The 19092-nt window shown below is 43.6% G+C and overlaps 1 protein-coding gene across 1 annotated transcript in view; it reads right to left on the bottom strand.

Moving 5' to 3' along the window:
• Positions 1–19092, bottom strand: part of ADAMTS12 (ADAM metallopeptidase with thrombospondin type 1 motif 12) — a 378709-nt gene that overhangs the window by 149211 nt on the left and 210406 nt on the right. Inside the window, exons 4-6 of the mRNA XM_060009627.1 lie at positions 15134–15330; positions 14076–14159; positions 422–546 (exon numbers count right to left, since the gene is read on the bottom strand). Of these exons, the coding sequence (XP_059865610.1) occupies positions 422–546; positions 14076–14159; positions 15134–15330 (406 nt within the window). The remainder of the gene's footprint in view (positions 1–421; positions 547–14075; positions 14160–15133; positions 15331–19092) is intronic.

Raw genomic sequence — 19092 nt, 5'->3', positions numbered from 1 at the left:
ACAAGGAGGACTGATTTCTGTAGAGATAGCTGCAGCTTTCTAAATTGGAGGAAATTTTTAAAAAGAAAATTAAAGGATGAGAAATTCCATGGTTAAGAGTTAAAGGAGCCTTTAATGAGGTTCTGCTAACAAGCTTCCTGATTGTTTATAGAGCTGCACCGAAAAGCCAGTTTTAAAGATGAAATCATCACTGGGATAGGAAAGAGCAGATGCAGTTTATTAACACAGAGAGCTGTGCACATTGAGCAAGTTTGCTGACTGCTCCCTTACTGGTATGGGAGTCAGGAAGTGTCTAGTTGATAGACGCTGCCTTTTAAATGACAAGAGCAGCAAAGAGCAGAAGAATCTCATGAGGTTGAATACCTGGCAACCCTTTCACCTGCCAGCCCTCCCTGCCTTGCAGCCCCTGGTTCTGGGGTACCTGGTGAGAAGGACGGCCACATCATGATGGGCAGGGTTGAGATCACTCTTGGGATTGATGCTCTTCTGCCACTTACAGAAGCTGGACAGTGTCTTCTCTGCATGGTGAACTATTTTCAATCCTTGCTGGAGAAAGAAGAGGAAGAGATTGGCATGGGTGATTTTTCTGGTCAGAGCCCATCATTTTAGTCTTCAGAAGCAGCTAGGTGAGATGAGCTCTGGGTGGGTGTCCCAGACATCTGGCAAGAATTCAGGGAGGCCAATGTACTCCTCTGGGCCAACCCCCTTCTCTAAACACTATCATTCCCATGACTTCCACTAAAAGAATGCAAAGGGGAGCACTGCAGGATAGAAATTATTACTGGAACAAGTAGCTCTTGAAGAAAAACTAAAAATATATTAGCAAAGACCAAGATCTGTTTGAAGTTCTATTTCTACTGGTTCTCTTCTTCCTAAGCCAATACAATTCCAAAGAGACATTTTTATTTCTAATGCAAAATGAGTAGATTTTCAACAAAAAGCATCTTCCTTTCATGAGGTATCCTGCAAGGATGTACTGGATGTTTCCTTGCCCATGGTTTCCATCTTGGTTTGACATCTGTGGGTAAAGGGCAGAGGGTGACATAATCTCTCCAGGCTTTTAACAAGTTAGGATCATTGATTGTCTGACAACAATTAGGATGCTGAGGTAGATGCCCCAGCCTGCAACTTCAAGGGCTCCCGAGTCTTATCTAGCTGGCCCGCAGTTACTATTGGAGATGGAAGGAGAGGGCTTGTTCCAAATTAACTGGATGAACACTTGTCAAATGGGAGAGAAGAAAAAAGGGATAATCAGCCCTAGAAGGGCTTCAGTTTAATTCGAATTTCTAAAGGAGAAATTCCTTTCCCTTGCCTCATTTCTTCAGGATCTCTATATAGTGCCATCTCTTAAACAGGGTGGATTCTACGTGGAGAATGACTACCTCCCTTGGCTCACTCCAATCCAAGTCTATTACTCTGGGCTCGGCCCAAGATCTTCAGGGCTGTCTCTACATCAAACTATGAGCTTGCTTCTCTATATTCTGTATTTTGCTAAGGCCCACACCCAAATCCAACAGAGGTACTTGCTTGTCAGAGGTACTCCCAGGTCCCCTCACCCATGCTAATTGACTACCATAGATCACCTTCCCTTCATGAAAACACAGACAGGTGGCTCGTCGCTCATAAAAACTCACTGAACTCCCTAGTGTAAAGAATTTAAATAAAAGCAACAGACTTCATTATTTAACAATTCTCATCATTATAGCATCCATTATAGGGTATACGGTGGTGGAGGGAGAGAGGTTCTGGGGACTAGCTGGGCACAGGTAAGTCAGTCTCCTATTCAACTAGTCAAACTGTAGTTAGAACAGGAACCCTACTGGAACAAACATCCCACACCCACCATAAGGAACTGGCTAGGTGGCATGAATTACGAATGGAGGAAAGAAAAGGAGTGAGGGGGGAGGGTAGAAGGATGGGAAAGGAGAAAAGGAAGGAAAGAAACATTTCTTGATCATTTATTTACTTATGTGCCAGATATTTTCACATAAATTCTCTAATTTAGTTTCATCTTCTCAGCATTACTTGTAAAGAAAGCATTGTTATTTTCATTTTATAATACGAGGAAGTTAAACCTCAGAGAAGTGAAGAACTAGCTGAAGGTCACTCAGGTCAGTTACTGAATCAAAGACTATGAGAACAGGGGCTCCTTGATGAAGCTGTACTTCTAATCGGTGACCAGCCTCATTAGAAAGGTGCCTTACTTCCCCTTCAGACAAGAAGGCAAGTTATCAGACAAAACATTAGCTATGATTAGATTGCTTTGAGGTTTGTTTTAAACCCTACATTTGTTTGTTTGTTTATTTTGGGGGGAGGAAGTCTCTGAAAGAATACTCATTAATTTAAAAATCATGCCATTTTGCATTGTTCCAAAGAAAATGAAAGTGGTATAAATCTAACAAAACATGTACGGGATCTGTATCTGGAAAATTACAAAATTCTGAGGAATGACATGAGTCTTGATCTAAACTTCACACCTTATACAAAAATTATCTCAAGATGTATCACAGACTGAAATGTAAAATATAAAACTTTTGAAAAAAATCATAGGGGAAAGTCTTGGGTCCCTAGGGAAAGAGTTCAGAGACTGGATACTAATCAGATGATCCAGAAAAGGAAAAACTGAAAAATTGGACCTCATCAAAATGAAAAACTTGTGCTCTGAGAGAAACTTGTGAAGAGAATGAAAAGATGAGCTACAGAGTGGGAGAAAGTATTTGTAAGCCATATAGCTGTCAAAGGACTTGCCTCTAGAAAATCTAAAGATCTCTCAAAACTCAACAGTAAAAGAACAATGAGAAAACAGGCAAAAGACATGAAGAGACATTTCACTGAAGGGGATATACAGATGGCGAATAAGCACAACAAAAAGATGTTGAACCTCATTAGCCGTCAGAGAACTGCAAATTAAAACCACAATGAGATATCACTACCTGCCTATCAGAATGACTAAAATTTTAAAAAGTGACAGCATCCAAACAATGGTAAGGATGTGGTAAAATTGGGTCACTCGTACACTGCTGGTGAGAACGTAAAATGGTATAGCCGATATGGAAAACAGTCTGAAGTTTCTTAAAAAACTAAACATGCAACTACCATATGACCCAGCAAGTACATTCCTGGACATTTGTCCCAGAGAAATGAAGACTTATGCTCACACAAAAGCCTGTAGTGGAATGTTTATAGCAGCTTCATGCATGATAGCAGAAAACTGGAAACAACCCAAATGTCCCTCAATGAGTGAATGGCTAAATAAACTGTTATATACCATGGAATGCTACTTAGGACCAAAAAGGAACAAACTCTCCATATACACAACTTGAACGGATCTCAAGGGAATTACACTGAATGAAAACAATCCAATCTCAAGAGGTTATATACTATATGATTCCATTTATATAACATTCTTGAAATGACAAAATTATAGAGACGTAGAACAGATTAGTGCTTTCCAGGAGTTAGGTCGGTAGACAGAAGGGAGGTACAAAAGGGTAACATGAGGGATCTTTGTAATGGAACTGTTCTGTGCTGTGGCAAATGTTCCAGAAATCTATACATGTTAAAATTGCATAGAACTAACTGTGAATACACACACACACACACACACACACACACACACACACACACACACACACACTCACACATCAATTAGTGCTTGTAAAACTGGTGAAATCTGAATAAGGTAGGTGGTTTGTATGAATATCAATTTACTGGTTCTAATGTTGTACCAAAGTTATAGGAGATGTTACCACTGGGGGAAACTGGGCGAAGGGTATATGGGATCTCTCTGTACTACTTCTTGCAACTGCATGTGAATCTACAATTACCTCAAAAAAAAATTTAATACATTAAAAATGATAACTGATCTGAATCAAGGCTAGAGGGTTGCAATAGAAGGTCTTATAAAGCAGGGGTCCCCAACCCCCGGGCCGTGGGCCGGTACCAGTCCGCGGCCTGTTAGGAGTCGGGCCGCACAGCAGGAGGTGCGCAGCAGGCAAGCAAACAAGTGAAGCTTCACCTGCCGCTCCCCATCGCTCCCCATCGCTCACGTCACCGCCTGAAACCCCTGCGCCCTGATCGCTGGCATTACCATCTGAACCATCCCCCCTGCCGCCGTCAGTGGAAAAATTGACTTCCACGGAACAGGTCCCTGGTGCCAAAAAGGTTGGGGACCGCTGTTATAAAGCACTTTTCAGTATGAGTCTATGTGGGTTACTAATTAAATACGTGTGAGTTCCCAGAGTTTTGAATCAAAGGGAACCTATAATCTTTCAGATGGGTTACAATGGGTAGGAAGAGCCCACACATCACAGACACACATACCCACACACCCTCTCTGAGGTTCAGTTAAGTTCCCTATTTAAATAGCCATGAATGTAAAAGCTTGTTAGAGCCAAGGTGGCCACACAGGCAGAAGCAGATGGAGCCCCTCTCGAAATGTCCTCCTGTGGCTCACAGTCCCTGGAGGGGGCACACAGCTCAAGGTGGGATATTGCCAGACTGGAAAAAATCCATTTTTTCCTTCAATATTGTCCTCTTTTTTTTTTTAACATCTTTATTGGAGTATAATTGCTTTACAATGGTGTGTTAGTTTCTGCTTTATAACAAAGTGAATCAGCTATACATATACATATATCCCCATATCCCCTCCCTCTTGCATCTCCCTCTCTCCCACCCTCCCTATCCCACCCCTCTAGCTGGTCACAAACCACAGAGCTGATCTCCCTGTGCTATACTGTCCTTTTATACACTGGCTGGACTCACGATTTTGGAAGAACTTACATACCAATCCACATGTGTCTGTTTGAGGAAAAGTGAATGTTTACAAACATCCACTGTCCCTGGATTCTGAGCCAAATTCAGTGTCAGCAAGGACATATCTTCACCGTGACGGGGAAAGCAGTCATCTTCCAGATACCGCAGCATAAATTCTGCCTCCAATTTTCCCATAGTTACTACGAGCCCATTTCCCTGAAGGATCTTGGGAACTATAAACCCAATCCTCTCATTTAAACGATGAGGAAATCCAGGCCAGAGAGGGGAGTAATTCAGCAGGTTTTGGCAGAGCAAGGTTGTGATGCAAGGTATGCAGCTACTAATCCAGGAATGGTGGTTTCCAAACTATTGAAGACTTCTCTAAACCTTCTGTTTGAATAACTGCAAAGAATTAGCAATTCACCTATCAATGGTTATTGCTTATTTATCTCCCCCACCTCACACTCCCACCACCAGGAAGGAGACAAACACAGGCAGAGACCCTCTCCTTCCAGCTCTCCTTCCTCGTTTTACTCTCCGGCCACTTCTTGGGCTCCTTTATGGGCTCTTCTGCCCTGCTTTTGGCTCATTGCTAGTTCACTCTCAATCACAGTTGTGTTTTGGGAAATCACCTACACACTATTAACTCTCAAATCTCAATCTCATTCCAAACCTCTCCTGGAGTTCAAACTCACGTACCCAAATCTCTTGATGGACACCCCCTTCCAGATGGCACCAGAGGTACCCACAGCTCAGCATCCCTGAAATCCTTTCTCTCCACGTTAACCTGCTATTCTTCCTGCATCCTCTTAGTTACAGGAACCACCATCAGTGTCCTCCTGCTGGTCTCTCCTCTCTCCTTATTCGGCATCTCAATCTATCACGATGTGCTGCTAACTTTACCTCCTCTCCATCTTTACTCCCAACTGCCCTAGCTCAAACCCTCATCATTTTATGCCTGGATTAATTCTTACAGCATCTCTTAACTGTTTTCCTTCTTTCTTCTCTTTAAATCTATCCTCCCAGGACTTCCCTGGTGGTCCAGTGGTAAAGAATCCACCTTCCAATGCAGAGGATGTGGGTTCGATCCCTGGTCAGGGAACTAAGATCTCACATGTCGCGGGGCAACTAAGCCCATGCACCACAACTACTGAGCTCGTGTGCCTCAACGAGAGAGCCCGCGTGCCACAAACTACAGAGCCCACGCACCCTGGAGCCTGTGCGCCACAACTAGAGAGAGAAAACCAACATGCCACAACTAGGGAGAAGCCCACACACCACAACGAAGAGCCTACACCACAATGAAAAAACCCGTATGCCTCAACGGAGACCCTGTGTGCTGCAACTAAGACCCGACGCAGCCAAAAAAATAAATAAATAAATAAAATAAAAAATTAGATAAATCTATCCTCCTTGCCATTGCCAAGTTAATCTAGCCAAAATCAAAGTCTGCTCATATCACCATGTAAGACTCAAGACCCTTTAAAGTCTAACCTCCAGGAAGCCCTCCCTTCAGTTTCAACCTCCATAGTTTACGTTCCAGCAACATTCAAACTGCCTGTATCACCATTTCCCCCAGGCCCACGCACACGTTATTTTTCTCCTTACTTTCTTCTGGCTGCTTGCTCTGCCTAGAACACCTCCTTTCTCTCATCATTTACTCCCTTTAACTTACTCAGCATCCATTAATTCTTTAAGATTCAACTGGGGCATTTCCAAGGAGCATTCCCTGCCCCCAATCTGGAGTAGTTTCCTACAAATACATCTTGTGCATCTTGGTTCACAGCACTTGCTGCACTAGGTTAAAATGTTAAGACTGTGTGATGTTATTCTCAGAGCTTTCTGAGAATCTGTTCCCGGTTTATAACCCTCAGTTTAGCTCAAATAAAATTCCCTTTTTTTAATCTTCTTAACTTGATAGTTAATTGAATTTTCATTGACATGAGAAAAAAAAATATTGGCCCAAAGTCTACCCCCAAATCTTGCTTGCTTTCTCCCTGTTGCCTCTGTCAGTTCCTCTTACAGACAAAGCAAGTGTAATTAACTGAGTTGCTGGTCATTTGTAGCTGGGTGCCTTGCCCTTGTGCAGAACTTTCATCTACAGTATGTGGCATTTAACACAAGTTCAGTGCTTACTGCTTGTCTGCTAGATGTCGTGACTCTTCCAGGAAGTCTGAATTAAGCACCACTTTTTTCAGCCTCCTCAGCCTTTTTATCTCCAAGTCTCATAAGAGGTTAAGTCCAACACTTTCTCAGTTTCTTGAATGTACTTGATCCCAGGAGCCTTGGTTAGTGTTATTAGCTACACCTCAACACCATGCAGCCCTCAGCACACACAAGATACAGAGGAGCTTTGGAGAGATCACACTGGCACACAATGATAAGGGGAGACTTGTACAGTACCAAACATTTCCTATAAAGCATCCTCGTCATTATTCGAGCTTGTCAAAACAAACCCCCATCCAGACAAATTTTTTTCATATTTCCTTTGAAAACAAAAATAGATTTCCCTTTTTGTTCTTTCATCATTTTTTTCTCACTCATTTTCGAAAACAAGTCCAATTCACTTCCCACTTCCCCTTTCCTATTTATTTGAGTATGTGACCTGATTGGACAGGGAGGTGACCCAGAGGAAATCAGTGGTGGCTCGCAGAAAGAGTCCCAAATGGGAGAGAGAAGATGATCTTGCAAGAACATGGCTTTTATTATAAATTGTTCTCTTTGTAAGCTCTCTCTTTACAATGAAAAAAAAAATCATTTATTGATTTCCTTAAGAATTTGCGATTCAACGCACAATCTGATCATGCTCTGCTAGCCAGGCTTAGGTTCCTGGAAGAAAGAGAACAGGCAGAGAAGGGAAAAGCAGTAAAGTGGAATAACTCATCTGATGATCAAAGGAAGAGATACTTGATTTTTAAAAAAATTAATTTATTTATTTTTGGCTGCACTGTGTCTTCGTGTCTGAGCGTGGGCTTTCTCTAGTTGCAGCGAGCGGGGGCTACTCTTTGTCGTGGTGCGCGGGCTTCTCATTGCAGTGGCTTCTCTTGTTGCGGAGCACGGGCTCTAGGCGTGCAGGCTCAGTAGTTGTGGCGCAAGAGCTTAGTTGCTCCGCGGCACATGGGATCTTCCCAGACCAGGGCTCGAACCCGTGTCCCCTGCATTGGCAGGAGGATTCTTAACCACTGCGCCACCAGGGAAGCCCGAGATACTTGATTTTTTAAAAAAGTGATGAATGTACGAATTCATTTACCTTATTTTTGACATTTATCTTGAAAAAGCAGCAGTTCTATAGGTTATAACAGACCCACAAATCACCCTGGGGGCAGGGAGGTCACCAGTCTGAACTGCCAGAGTTAACAGGCTTTTAACCCCAGAGGCTCACAGAAGTGAACCCAACACTAAATCACTCTGAGACCAAGAGCGAAATCCTCTGTGAAAAGTCATCTCCCTCCCGTCTGTCAGCTCTACTGCAGCTCCTTCAAGCCAGCCTGACACCCGCAGGCTCTACCCCTCAATGGCACAGCGACCTGGGGCCCATCTGGCTGGCGTCATCCCAACTCGCTCCCATCCCAGTTTTGTCTCCATCCTGTTCTTAAAAGAAGTCTCCAACTTCTTATGATTCTAATCTTCTCCTTTAGGTTTTCTGTTTTCTGTCAAGGACTTTGGTACAGTTTCCTCATCTGTGAAATGAGTATCATAGTAACAAGTTTCCAGGGTTGTTGTGGGACCTGATGATGATGACAATGATAAGAATAAGAATGATACTGACAAGTAACACTGATGGAGTGGTTTCTACAAGCCAGATACGAGGCTGACTATTACATGAATGAACACGTTTGATTCTCATAGCAACCCTAGGAAGTAAATATTTACCAAATGAAGAAATGGAGACACAGATAAGTAACCTACCAAAGGTTACATGACTAGAAAGAGGGGGGACTGACTATAAACCTGTGCTCACTACAATGTTAACTGCTCACAAGAGTAGGAGGGAAGGGAGCAATCCTATCCGTAACCCCAGCCCAAAAGTAGAGCAAGGAGGCCATTGAATGAGTCGGTCTAAAGTGGAAAGGGCTAAAGGTTAAGTTCGTGTGCGAGTCCTTGAGGGAGGATGGAAGTTCAAAGGATAGGACTAGGGTCATAAAGTGGAAATGAGAATTTGATTTAGGGCTGGATGGAGGCAGGATAGGACAGAGAGCAAGCTGGCTCATCTCTGAAGCCACTCTGATTGCTTGGCCCCTGATGTCTTTTTTTTTTTTTAATTTTTAAAAACTTCTTTATTATGGAAAATTTCAAACATATACAAAAGTGGAAGGAGTAGTATAATAAATCCCCATGAATCCATCAGTTAGCTTCAAAAATGATCAACACATGGCCAATCTCATCTCACCATGATGTCTTAATATGCTAGACAAATCTTTCCAGCTCATGGTTTTGTGTACCTGAGTTTCCACTGGTCCAAAATGTGACCCTCTATTCTTTGAGACATCTCCAGGATGCTCCCAAATTAGTATTGCATCCGACTAATTTATTCTCAAAATGTGATGAAATTCCCCAGTGGTTTTTTACATGGCAGTAACTGACATAGAGAAACTGTATTTTATGTATGTAGGTTAATCACCAAGTCTCTGGAACCCACCACAGAAAATGAAGTCCAAAATGCTGTTAGCTGTCAGGTATGACTTTGAATAAGAAAGATGAGAGCCATAGAAAGTCACTGATGGAAGAGACCTAACTCAGTGTTCCCCACCTCATGTCACTTCCCACAGAGCCTCAGAGCCATCTCTCTAATGCCTTTCTCTCCATTTCATCTCTCAGTTTGGAATCAACCAGAGACTCCCACAGGATTAGATCCAAACCCCTTTATGGGGCCACAGGCTTGTCATGACTTGGCCACTTATCTTCACCCACTGACTGCTGGCCTCACTCATTCACTCTTTCTCTTATCTGTTATATACCAGTAGGGCTAAGTGGCAAGCAACACCAGACCCAACCTTTGCCAGACCCAGTCTTACACACTAACGGAGGAAAGTGTGTCAGGCAAATAGATGTAAAGTTACAATTCGGATATGTGCTATGAAGGAGAAATGCAGTATTGTGGGAGTATATAATAAAATATTACTGGGCATGGACATCAGGGAAGGCTTCCCCAGCCAGAAGACACTTGAGCTGAGATCTGAAGGATGAAGGTGTTAACTAAGTGAAGTCAAAAAGGAAGACAGTCCAGGCAACAACAAGACCAGCAGCAGGAGAAAGCATGATAAGTAGAAGACTATCACTCTATCTCAAGAGCAAGGAGGGCATAGTAAGTGATTAGAGAGGGAATCAGAGAAACACTGGATTGCTTTAAACCAGGGATGGGCTTTGGAAAGGGGTGTCAGGAGGGTAGAGATAATCAGATTACCATTTAGAGATCATCCTGGCTGCAATGAGAAAACAAGATCAAAAGGAATCCAAGCAGACCAGAAAGTACATACAACTATAGCCCAGGAAAGAGATAACTGTATCTTGAATTAAAGTGATGTAAATGAGACGGTCAGAGAAAACTGTCAGTACGTGATGATGGGCTGGATACGGGGTGGAGCGGGGAGAAGGAGGTGTCATGGATGCCTTCTGGGTCTTTGGCTCCTACAACAGGAAGGATGATGATGTCACACACAGAGACAGGTAACACTGGAACAAGACCAGGTGTGAACGGAGGTGGGCAGGTTTCGATCAGTTGTTTTCTCTCCTGCCTCTGACAAAATCTCATTGTTTCCTTTTTTCACAGCAAGGTTTCTGAGCCTCCCATTTTGTGGTTCATGATCAGTGGTGTGTTCACAGCCCCTCACAGATAAATGGTCTAGCATATATGCATGCTTAGTGCTTAGTTTAAGCACTAAGGCTATTGTCCCTACTTCTAGGTTCCCCTTCCTGGGATGTCCTTCCTCACTGGTTAATATCTTCTCGTCCTCTAAAACCCAGCATAGACAACCAAGTATCCTTCCTTATCCCAGGTACTCTTTTTCTTTTCTTTGTATTAATGACAAGCTCAATTTGAAATTTTCTATTCTGTGCCTTTGTGCAGGAGATGCTAAGCTCCTCACAATCAGAAATACGACGTTGATTCATATTTGTACCCTCACCAGCTAGCACAGCATGAGACATAGAGTTGACGTACCACAACGTGCTTCTCATTTACAGATGAAGAAAAAAGGAGGGATGCAGCAATGATGTGACTTTCTCAGAGTTACCTACGGGATGATGATAGAGTCAGGACTCGAACTCAGGTCTCCTTGCTCAAGAGCAGTCACCTCCCAGCACCTCACACTGTACTTCCTGCCTGTGGCTGCTACCCTGATGTAAGTTAAGGGCTGGAATCATTGCTGTTTGCTGTTGATGGGGCTGCTCATTAGTCCAAGATGTGAAGAATAGTTAGAGCCATGATCTGGGAATCAAGAAAATGAGAATTGTGAATTGCAACTCTCCAATGAGCTGGCCGTTCTGTTGTCAAATTATGAACCTTGTACCCCTTGGAGATTCTATAAAAGCTTGAATGAGGAAGATATTTGGCAAGTGGGAGAAAGGAAGCCGTGGATTTTTGCAGCAAATCATTTGTGTCTCATTGCACTTGCGAAATGAGGAAGGGAAGAAGAAAAACAATGTAACTGTGGTGGGGTCAGAGAGGTAATGGCCAATCCAGTTCTTTCAAAGGATTCCACTGGAAGCAAGACTTTGGCGGCATTGTTTCCTGGAATGAAGAGCTACAGAGTTAAAAGGGGCCCCAAATCCACAGAAGCCACATGTTGAGCTCCCACTAGTGCTGCTGTTGAAACTGCAGAGGGTAAAGGTTTTTCCTTCCCACACCCAGAAGAACCTTCCTTTTTTCCCCCTGTAGCTAAGCATGCATATATGCTAGGCCATTATACAGTAGTGACAATTTGTCTTCCAAGGTATCCAGGTATAATTTTCAAAAAGTTAAAAACATAATTCTCAGACATATATAGTGAGCACATGTTCAAGATATATTTAACTCACTAATAAGGAGACAGGCAAGATGGCAAAGCTGGTTCGAAGGCAGATACATGAAACTGATGCAACTATAGTCAGTTTAAAAAAAAAAAAAAGAATGCTGGCCTAAGACTGCTACATTAGATACAAAATTACATAATGTTCCACAGACCAATAAAACCATAGTCTTTGGAGTTATCTTCTTGCTGGACACAAATCATTTCCATCTCTACTGTCCAAAACCCATTTGTACTCTATCAGTTTCCTGCATGTTAACACCTAACTTTACCATGTCTAGACCCTAATCAATCATGAATAATAATCAAACAAAGTTACATTCCCATAGAGTGAGATAGGTCATGTTAGACACTGAAAGGACACATAGTTTTTGTTTTGCCTGGTTTCTAAGTTTTGGGTAAATTTTCTTAACAAAAGGTTTACAGGAAGGGAAATAATATATCCATGGGTATTCCAAGATACCCAAAGTATATCTTGAGTGACTAAGGGAAATAGCGATGGTAGAGGGGAGAAGAAGGAAAAAGGATCAGGCTCCAGAGATCGTTGTTTTAAAATCTTCTGCCTGGAGGCTTCTCCTCCGAAAGCAATCAACCCCGCCCTGAGCATTTTGACCTCAGATCTCTTGCTGATGAAGATTTGAACGATGCCCTTCTTCACATATCTCAGCTGCTGGCTAAGTGCTATAGATTGCAAAGTCATTTCATCAGGTTGGCTGGTTCAGTCATTCACTAAATTTTACTTCATTCATTTATTTATTCATTCATTCATGGCCAGGCACTGTGTTCAGTGCTGGAGACAAAGCCAAGGATAAAGGGACATAGTTACCACTCTCATGGAATTCACATTCTGATGGTGGCTGAGATAAATAAGAAAAGAGAAAACAAATACACAGACTGTTAATGAATTGCAAGAGTGGTATCAGTAAAGGAAGTAAATCACTTTCTGTGATGGAGAACAGTTAAGTGGGACCAGCTTTGGGTAGGCTGGTCATTGAGACCTCTCTGAAGAGGCAGCATTTCAACAGAGGCCTGAGAGGTGAGAAGGTGTCAGCCACTGAGCAGAGCCAGGGCAGGAGTGCTTCAGGCACTGGGAACCTCAAGTGCATAGGCCATGAGGCTGACGGGGGCCTTGCGTGTTCTGGAACCTATCTGAAGTCCAGTGCGGGGGTGGGCAAAGTGGGGGGATGTGGGGTAAGCGAGGCAGAGAGTGACACAAGGAAAAAATGGAAAGGTGGACGGAGGCTAGACCATGAATGTCTCTGCAGGACGCAGTAAGAAATGCTGAATTTGTTCTAAAAACAACATAAATCCATTAAATAGTTTTGCTCAGTGGAGCAACTCAATTTGTATCTAAAATTGCCATTCTAACTGCTACGCAGAGATTGGATTAGGGTGCTGGGGGTGTCAGGGAAGGCTTAAAATAGGAAGAGCATTTGGGATCTCACTGTGGTAGTCTAGGCAGGATATGATAAAAGCCATAAACCAACACAATGACTGTGGACATGATGAACAGGGGGTGATTTTGAGATGCAATTTGAAGGTAGGAGCACGGTGGGCCTTGCTGTGGAACGTGGAAGATAAGAAAGGAGGGAAGCAAGAGTGACTCCCAGGCTTATGTAACAGTGCACAATAGCGCCGTTTAGTGAGATGGGTAAGATGGAGGGTAGGGGAAGGGTGGAAGGCAGGGCTGAGATGATTCGGGCAGGAAGTAATCAAGAATTCCACTTTGGACTAAGTTTCCAAGTTCAAGTGGAGTAGAACACATCCAGGTTGAGATGTCAAATAAGCAACTGGATGTAAGTCTGGAGCTCAAGTAGGAGGTCTGGGCTTGAGGTATCAGTTGAGTCTCAGCATACACATGACCTCTAAGTCTCTGAGAAGAGATAGAATCCCCAAGTAAAATTGCAGAGAGACAAGCGGGCCCAGATCCGAGAGACATGTATTACTATGCAAGAGGTAAATAAACGGTGTAAAAGGTTCAGTATTTCCATGTTTCTCCTAACTTTTATTTGAATCACCCAGCCATAACATGATTTAGTCTGTTTCCACTGTGGAACATTCTTAGTCACGGCTGTCAGTCTGATTTGTGAGTTACTAGATACAAAGACCGTCAGGTGATTTCAAGTCTGTACATCTTGGAAACGTTCTCTATCTCCCACTTGACATCCCTGATTTCCCAAGAAAATAACACGGATGGGCTTCCAAACATCTTTCTGGTACCCTCTTTCTTGTCCATCCACAGCTCTTCTGAAGGAAGCAGGTAGGGAGTGTGAAGAGCCAGGTCACAAGACCTGTGGGGAAACTATTCCTTACCTCTTCTTCTTCAAGTAGAATGAGCCGAACCACAACGATGTGAATTGCATTGCCAATGCTTGGGTTATGGAACAACCCGGTGACCTAGAGTCAGAAACGGAAAACCGTTAGGCTCACATGAACGGAGAACAGATAAATGCTGGAGGAGGGGAAGAAACAGAACTGTAATGTAGTTGAAATAATTCCTTATCTTATAGATCAGGAATGTTTGGTGGAGTGCAAAGATGAGTGAGATACGGCCACGTGGGAAAGCAGGAAGCATTACAAGGCAAAACGGAAGCTTCAAACTAGGGGTCCTTAACTTTATTCCAATTCTAGCTCCAACTACCTTGAAGAAATCATGTTCTAGTTCTTTGTCTCAGTTTCCTCATTTGTGAACTGATATAAATCAGCGAGGAAAAAATCATACTAAAATGATTGAGTCACTTGATAAGTAACTAGTAGAAAATGTACATGATACATTATAAGTTTTCCTAGGATACATGTTTTTAAGAGAAAGAATAATTTGTCCTTAATTATCTAGGCATGGAATATATTTATAAATATAAATACATATATATATATATATATATATAAATACATATATATATATATATATATATATATATTAAAAGGACCAGGGAATTCCCTGGCAGTCCAGTGGTTAGGACTCTGCACTTTCAGGGCCAAGGGCCCGGTTTAATCCCTGGTCGGGGCACTAAGATGCTGCAAGCTGTGCAGCCAAAAGAAAAAAATTAAAAAATAAAGGGGGCTTCCTTGGTGGCGCAGTGGTTGAGAGTCTGCCTGCCGATGCAGGGGACACGGGTTCGTGCCCCGGTCCGGGAAGATCCCACATGCCGCGGAGCGGCTGGGCCCGTGAGCCATGGCCGCTGAGCCTGCGTGTCCGGAGCCTGTGCTCCGCAACGGGAGAGGCCACAACAGTGAGAGGCCCGCGTACCGCAAAAAAAAAAAAAAAAAAAAAAAAAAGGGATCAAAAGAAGGTCTCTTATTTGGGGGATGGAGCACCTCTAGTGGTATCTATTCACCAGCTGCCCCTGTCCCCACGTGGTCTGACGTACCATGTTCATGATGGTGAGGATATAGGACTCCACATTCTCGCTCCCATGGTACTCAATCATCTTCGTGTCGGCCACCACCAGTGTCTCCACCCACCTCTCCTTGCTGATGGAACGCCGAGAGAGGCTTCTGCCTGGCAGCTTGCTCCTCTCCCACTTCTCTCGCTGTAGCTCTTGCTTCTGGGAGGTGCCAAGACTGTCTAAACATTAACCAGAAGATAGGGGGTTCATTCTCTATCTCTCTCACATATTACTCACTTATGTTTATAAAGATGCAAGGCTGTAAGTTTAAGTTATATTTAATAGTGCATGAATACAACGTTCTTATCTATTTGACTGGAATGGAAGAAGAGATCAGTTTAAATGAATATGACCCAGATAAGTGAAATTGGAATATGACAGGGAGGTTCAAATATACTGCTCTGAAATAATTATTACCTGTTTCATTAAATAGGTCCCTCATTAAAAAGATATTATAATCAAGAATGGGAACTTTCTTCTCCTTCTCCAGCTCCTTCTCCTCTAAATTATTCAGGGCTTACTGAACGCAAGGCAGGGTACTAGACTTTAAAATGCTAAGTTGCAGGACTTCCCTGGTGGTCCAGTGGTTAGGACTCCACACTCTCAGTGCAGGGGGCCTGGGTTCCATCCCTGGTCAGGGAACTAGATCCCACATGCTGCAATTGAAGATCCTGCATGCGGCAACGAAGATCCCACGTGCCTCAACTAAGACCCAGTGCAGCCAAATAAATAAATATATATATTTTTAAAAGCCAAGTTGTTTATCCTCATGAACATCTGAGGTGCCTACTGCTATCTCCATCTTGCAAATGCGGAAACTGATGCTCAAAGTGGCTGGTTAAATAACTCCCCAAAGTCACACAGCCCATAACATCCATGGAAGATCCAGGATTTTCTATGCCCTAAAATCACGCATTTTCATATACACCACACTGCCTTCCACAGAGTAAATATGCATAAAACTGCAGAAATGTAAGCTGGAAAAGCTGCATGTGGTTCAGGATATCCTACTTCACGAAGGTATTTTTAAAAAGCTGGAAAAGATCTAGCAAAGCACAGTGAAACTCTCAAGGTGACTCATAGGTTTAAGTATGGAAAAGACAATATATGAGGATCATAGTCTGGAAGGCAAAACCCAGAAGAGGCTATAGAATCATGAAGAGAATTAGAATCATTCTCAAACTCGCAGAAGTTTGAGAAGCACCTCCTTGAAACCTGAAAGAGGTCTATTTAAAACCAAAATAAGAATAAAGTGCTACTTCACACATTGGGAAGTTTAACCCAAGTGGTGGTCAAGTCTAAAAGGTTTCAGTGGGCTCAGAATGGTTTAGAGAGTTGACAAAAGATCAATTTACCAAAAGAGTAAATAAGGAAAGGAGCCTGGGCTGATGGAGAAGCAGTCTCAGTCTTTGAAGATTTCTATCAGGAAGACAGCCACACACCTGCTACCTACTCTCATCGGCACCCTGGACCGCTGGCCAGGGCAGAACAGGAGAGCAGAACAGCAAAGCTCACACCCCCTTCCTCCTCTCTGGTGATGGCCACTCAGCCTCAGCTTGAATACTTCCGGTGCTGGGGGCACGCACCAACTCACAGTTCCCTCCTGTAGTGAGCTGGAACCTCCTCCCTGGCATTTCCACTTATTAGTCTGGTCCTGTTCTTCCGAGCCATCTAGAACCACACCTCCTCCTGAGGCCCTGCCTCAGACATGGAATAGGGACAACTAAAACCATATCCGCTCCTTTCCTCACAGTGCTCTCTGGATTGTAGAGCTGATTACACTGGTTTACTATGTAACCCATCCTGGTTCCTCAGTTTTGCTTTATATGTGAAGTTAGAACACACTACACTGAGTAATATTTACAAAAGAAATAACACATGACCATAGGGCTAAATAAATTCAAATTCTATTATTGTGAGTTTTCCTTGAAAATAATAAAGCTGTACTTTGATATGAGACTTTTGAAAAATAATTCAGGATTGCAGAAACCTTAGGGGGAAGTGCTGTGAAGACTTACAAACGGGGAGACGGTTAACCCCTCATCTGCGGTAGAACAACTTTCTATCTTCCTTCTCCCCTTACTTTGCATGGATAAGTATGACTTCCCTAAGGACTCTCCAGAGAGTTGACTGATGGTTTCTAACTCTGAACCCCTACTGACCTCCTGTCTCTCACCCTTTCATCTCTTTTTGAAGCTCATGGGAACATTTTCAAACTACAACCTGTTTCTAAATCTTTCTGCACAAGCCAGGGAACCAGCCACCCTGAGCTCAGGTGGGGTCTGTGCTTCTGGGAGTGGTGTCAGAAGACTGGGCCAAGTAGAGGAACCTTACCAACATGGGTGAGGTGCAATCTCCTTCTCTCGGTCTCCTGTCTTTGCCGTGTGGGGATGGGTCTCCTCCAAGGTGCAAGGATGCTCAGTGCTCTCCACGAGCTCACCTACCTGGGCAACCCAGTGCCCTCACAAAGCCCTTGGTCACACGGTCCCCTCCTCTCCCTTGGCTCCACAGGCTCTGCATCCCTTCCCTGGGTGCTGGCCCCCTCGTATAGCCCTCAGCTCACTGCAGTTGGCAGACACCGTGCAGTATGCAGCCCTTTCATTAAAGAGAACCCTGTGCTCCAGGCTGCAGTCTTGGATCCCTGGCTGGCTGTGGTTCCCCCCTCCCACCTCCTCAGGCCCAAATGTGTCTAAGGTCTGGCAGGAGGCTGGCACAGGTAAGACACTGGTAGAATAAAGGCGATTTCTCTGCTTCTCCCAGTCCTTTCTTTCTTTTCTCACTTCTCCTCCTCCACTCTCCCTCCTCTACCTTTTATCTCCTTGATATTAAGAAACAGAGTTTAAAGCCCATCAGGTTATCTTCATTTTTCCAGCAAATAGGTGAGTCACTCAGTAAATGGTCTTGCAGGAGGAAACATGGAAGTGAGAGACAGGGTTTGGTAAAGACAAATATCAAAAGGTTTTCAACAAGCCTACACCAAGCACGTGCTAAAGGCCAGATCCTGTGCTAAGCCCTCCATACACAATGCTTCATTCACTGTGCCAGCAAGTCCATCTGATAAGCCCTAATGTTATCACTGTAGTACAGACGAGGAAACCAAAGCTCAAAAAGGTTAAATAATTTCCCCAGAGTCACGTAGTAAACAACAGAGCCTAGATCCAGCCAAGGCTGTCTGGTGACAGCAACAACATGGACCAGGCTCTATGGGCAAGCCCTACTCTACCTTCCTAGGAATAGAGGCAAAGAAATAAGTGACACGATCTTCGCACTGATGTGACAGTCAATCTAATTGTGCGTAAGATAACAAGAACATATGAAAATGTCATGATCAGGTTTCAAATAATTCCCAAGGAGAGAGATATCAGTTCTATTACAGATAGTGCCAGAAGTGGTGGGATTTGAATTGGGCCCTGTTGGGACTGAGTTGGGAGACAGGACTGTACATATCTAGGCTGACTTTGCTGAGTCCTGAGGAAGTCATCCCAGACTTGGCTAAGAAATGTTATGAACTACAAGAAGTCAGCCCTACACATTTATCTTCAAGGCCTGATGACAAAGCCGGACAGTCCTTCGGGGGCAGGTGAGGTGCCAACAATTCTGGGAAGCTCCTATCTCCCCAACCCCCCCGCCCCACTGCCCCTCAAACACACACACACATTATCTTAGCTCAGACTGCCACAACGAAATACCATCAACAGAAATTTACTTTCTCATGGTCCTGGAAGCTGGAAGATCAGGATGCCAGCATGGTCAGGCTCTGGTGAGACCTGTTTTCCCACTGTGTGCATGTGGAGAGAGAGAGGGATCTCTTTTTCATCCTCTTCTCATATGGCCACCAATCCAATTGGATTAGGACCCCACCCTTATGATTTCATTTAACCTTAGTTTCCTCCTAAAAGCCCTACGTCCAAATACAGTCACACTGGGGGTTAGAACTTCAA

This window comes from Delphinus delphis, chromosome 3 (assembly GCF_949987515.2).
Source record: "Delphinus delphis chromosome 3, mDelDel1.2, whole genome shotgun sequence".
In the NCBI taxonomy this organism is placed as follows: Eukaryota; Metazoa; Chordata; class Mammalia; order Artiodactyla; family Delphinidae; genus Delphinus; species Delphinus delphis.
This window is presented reverse-complemented; position numbering and strand designations above follow the sequence as displayed.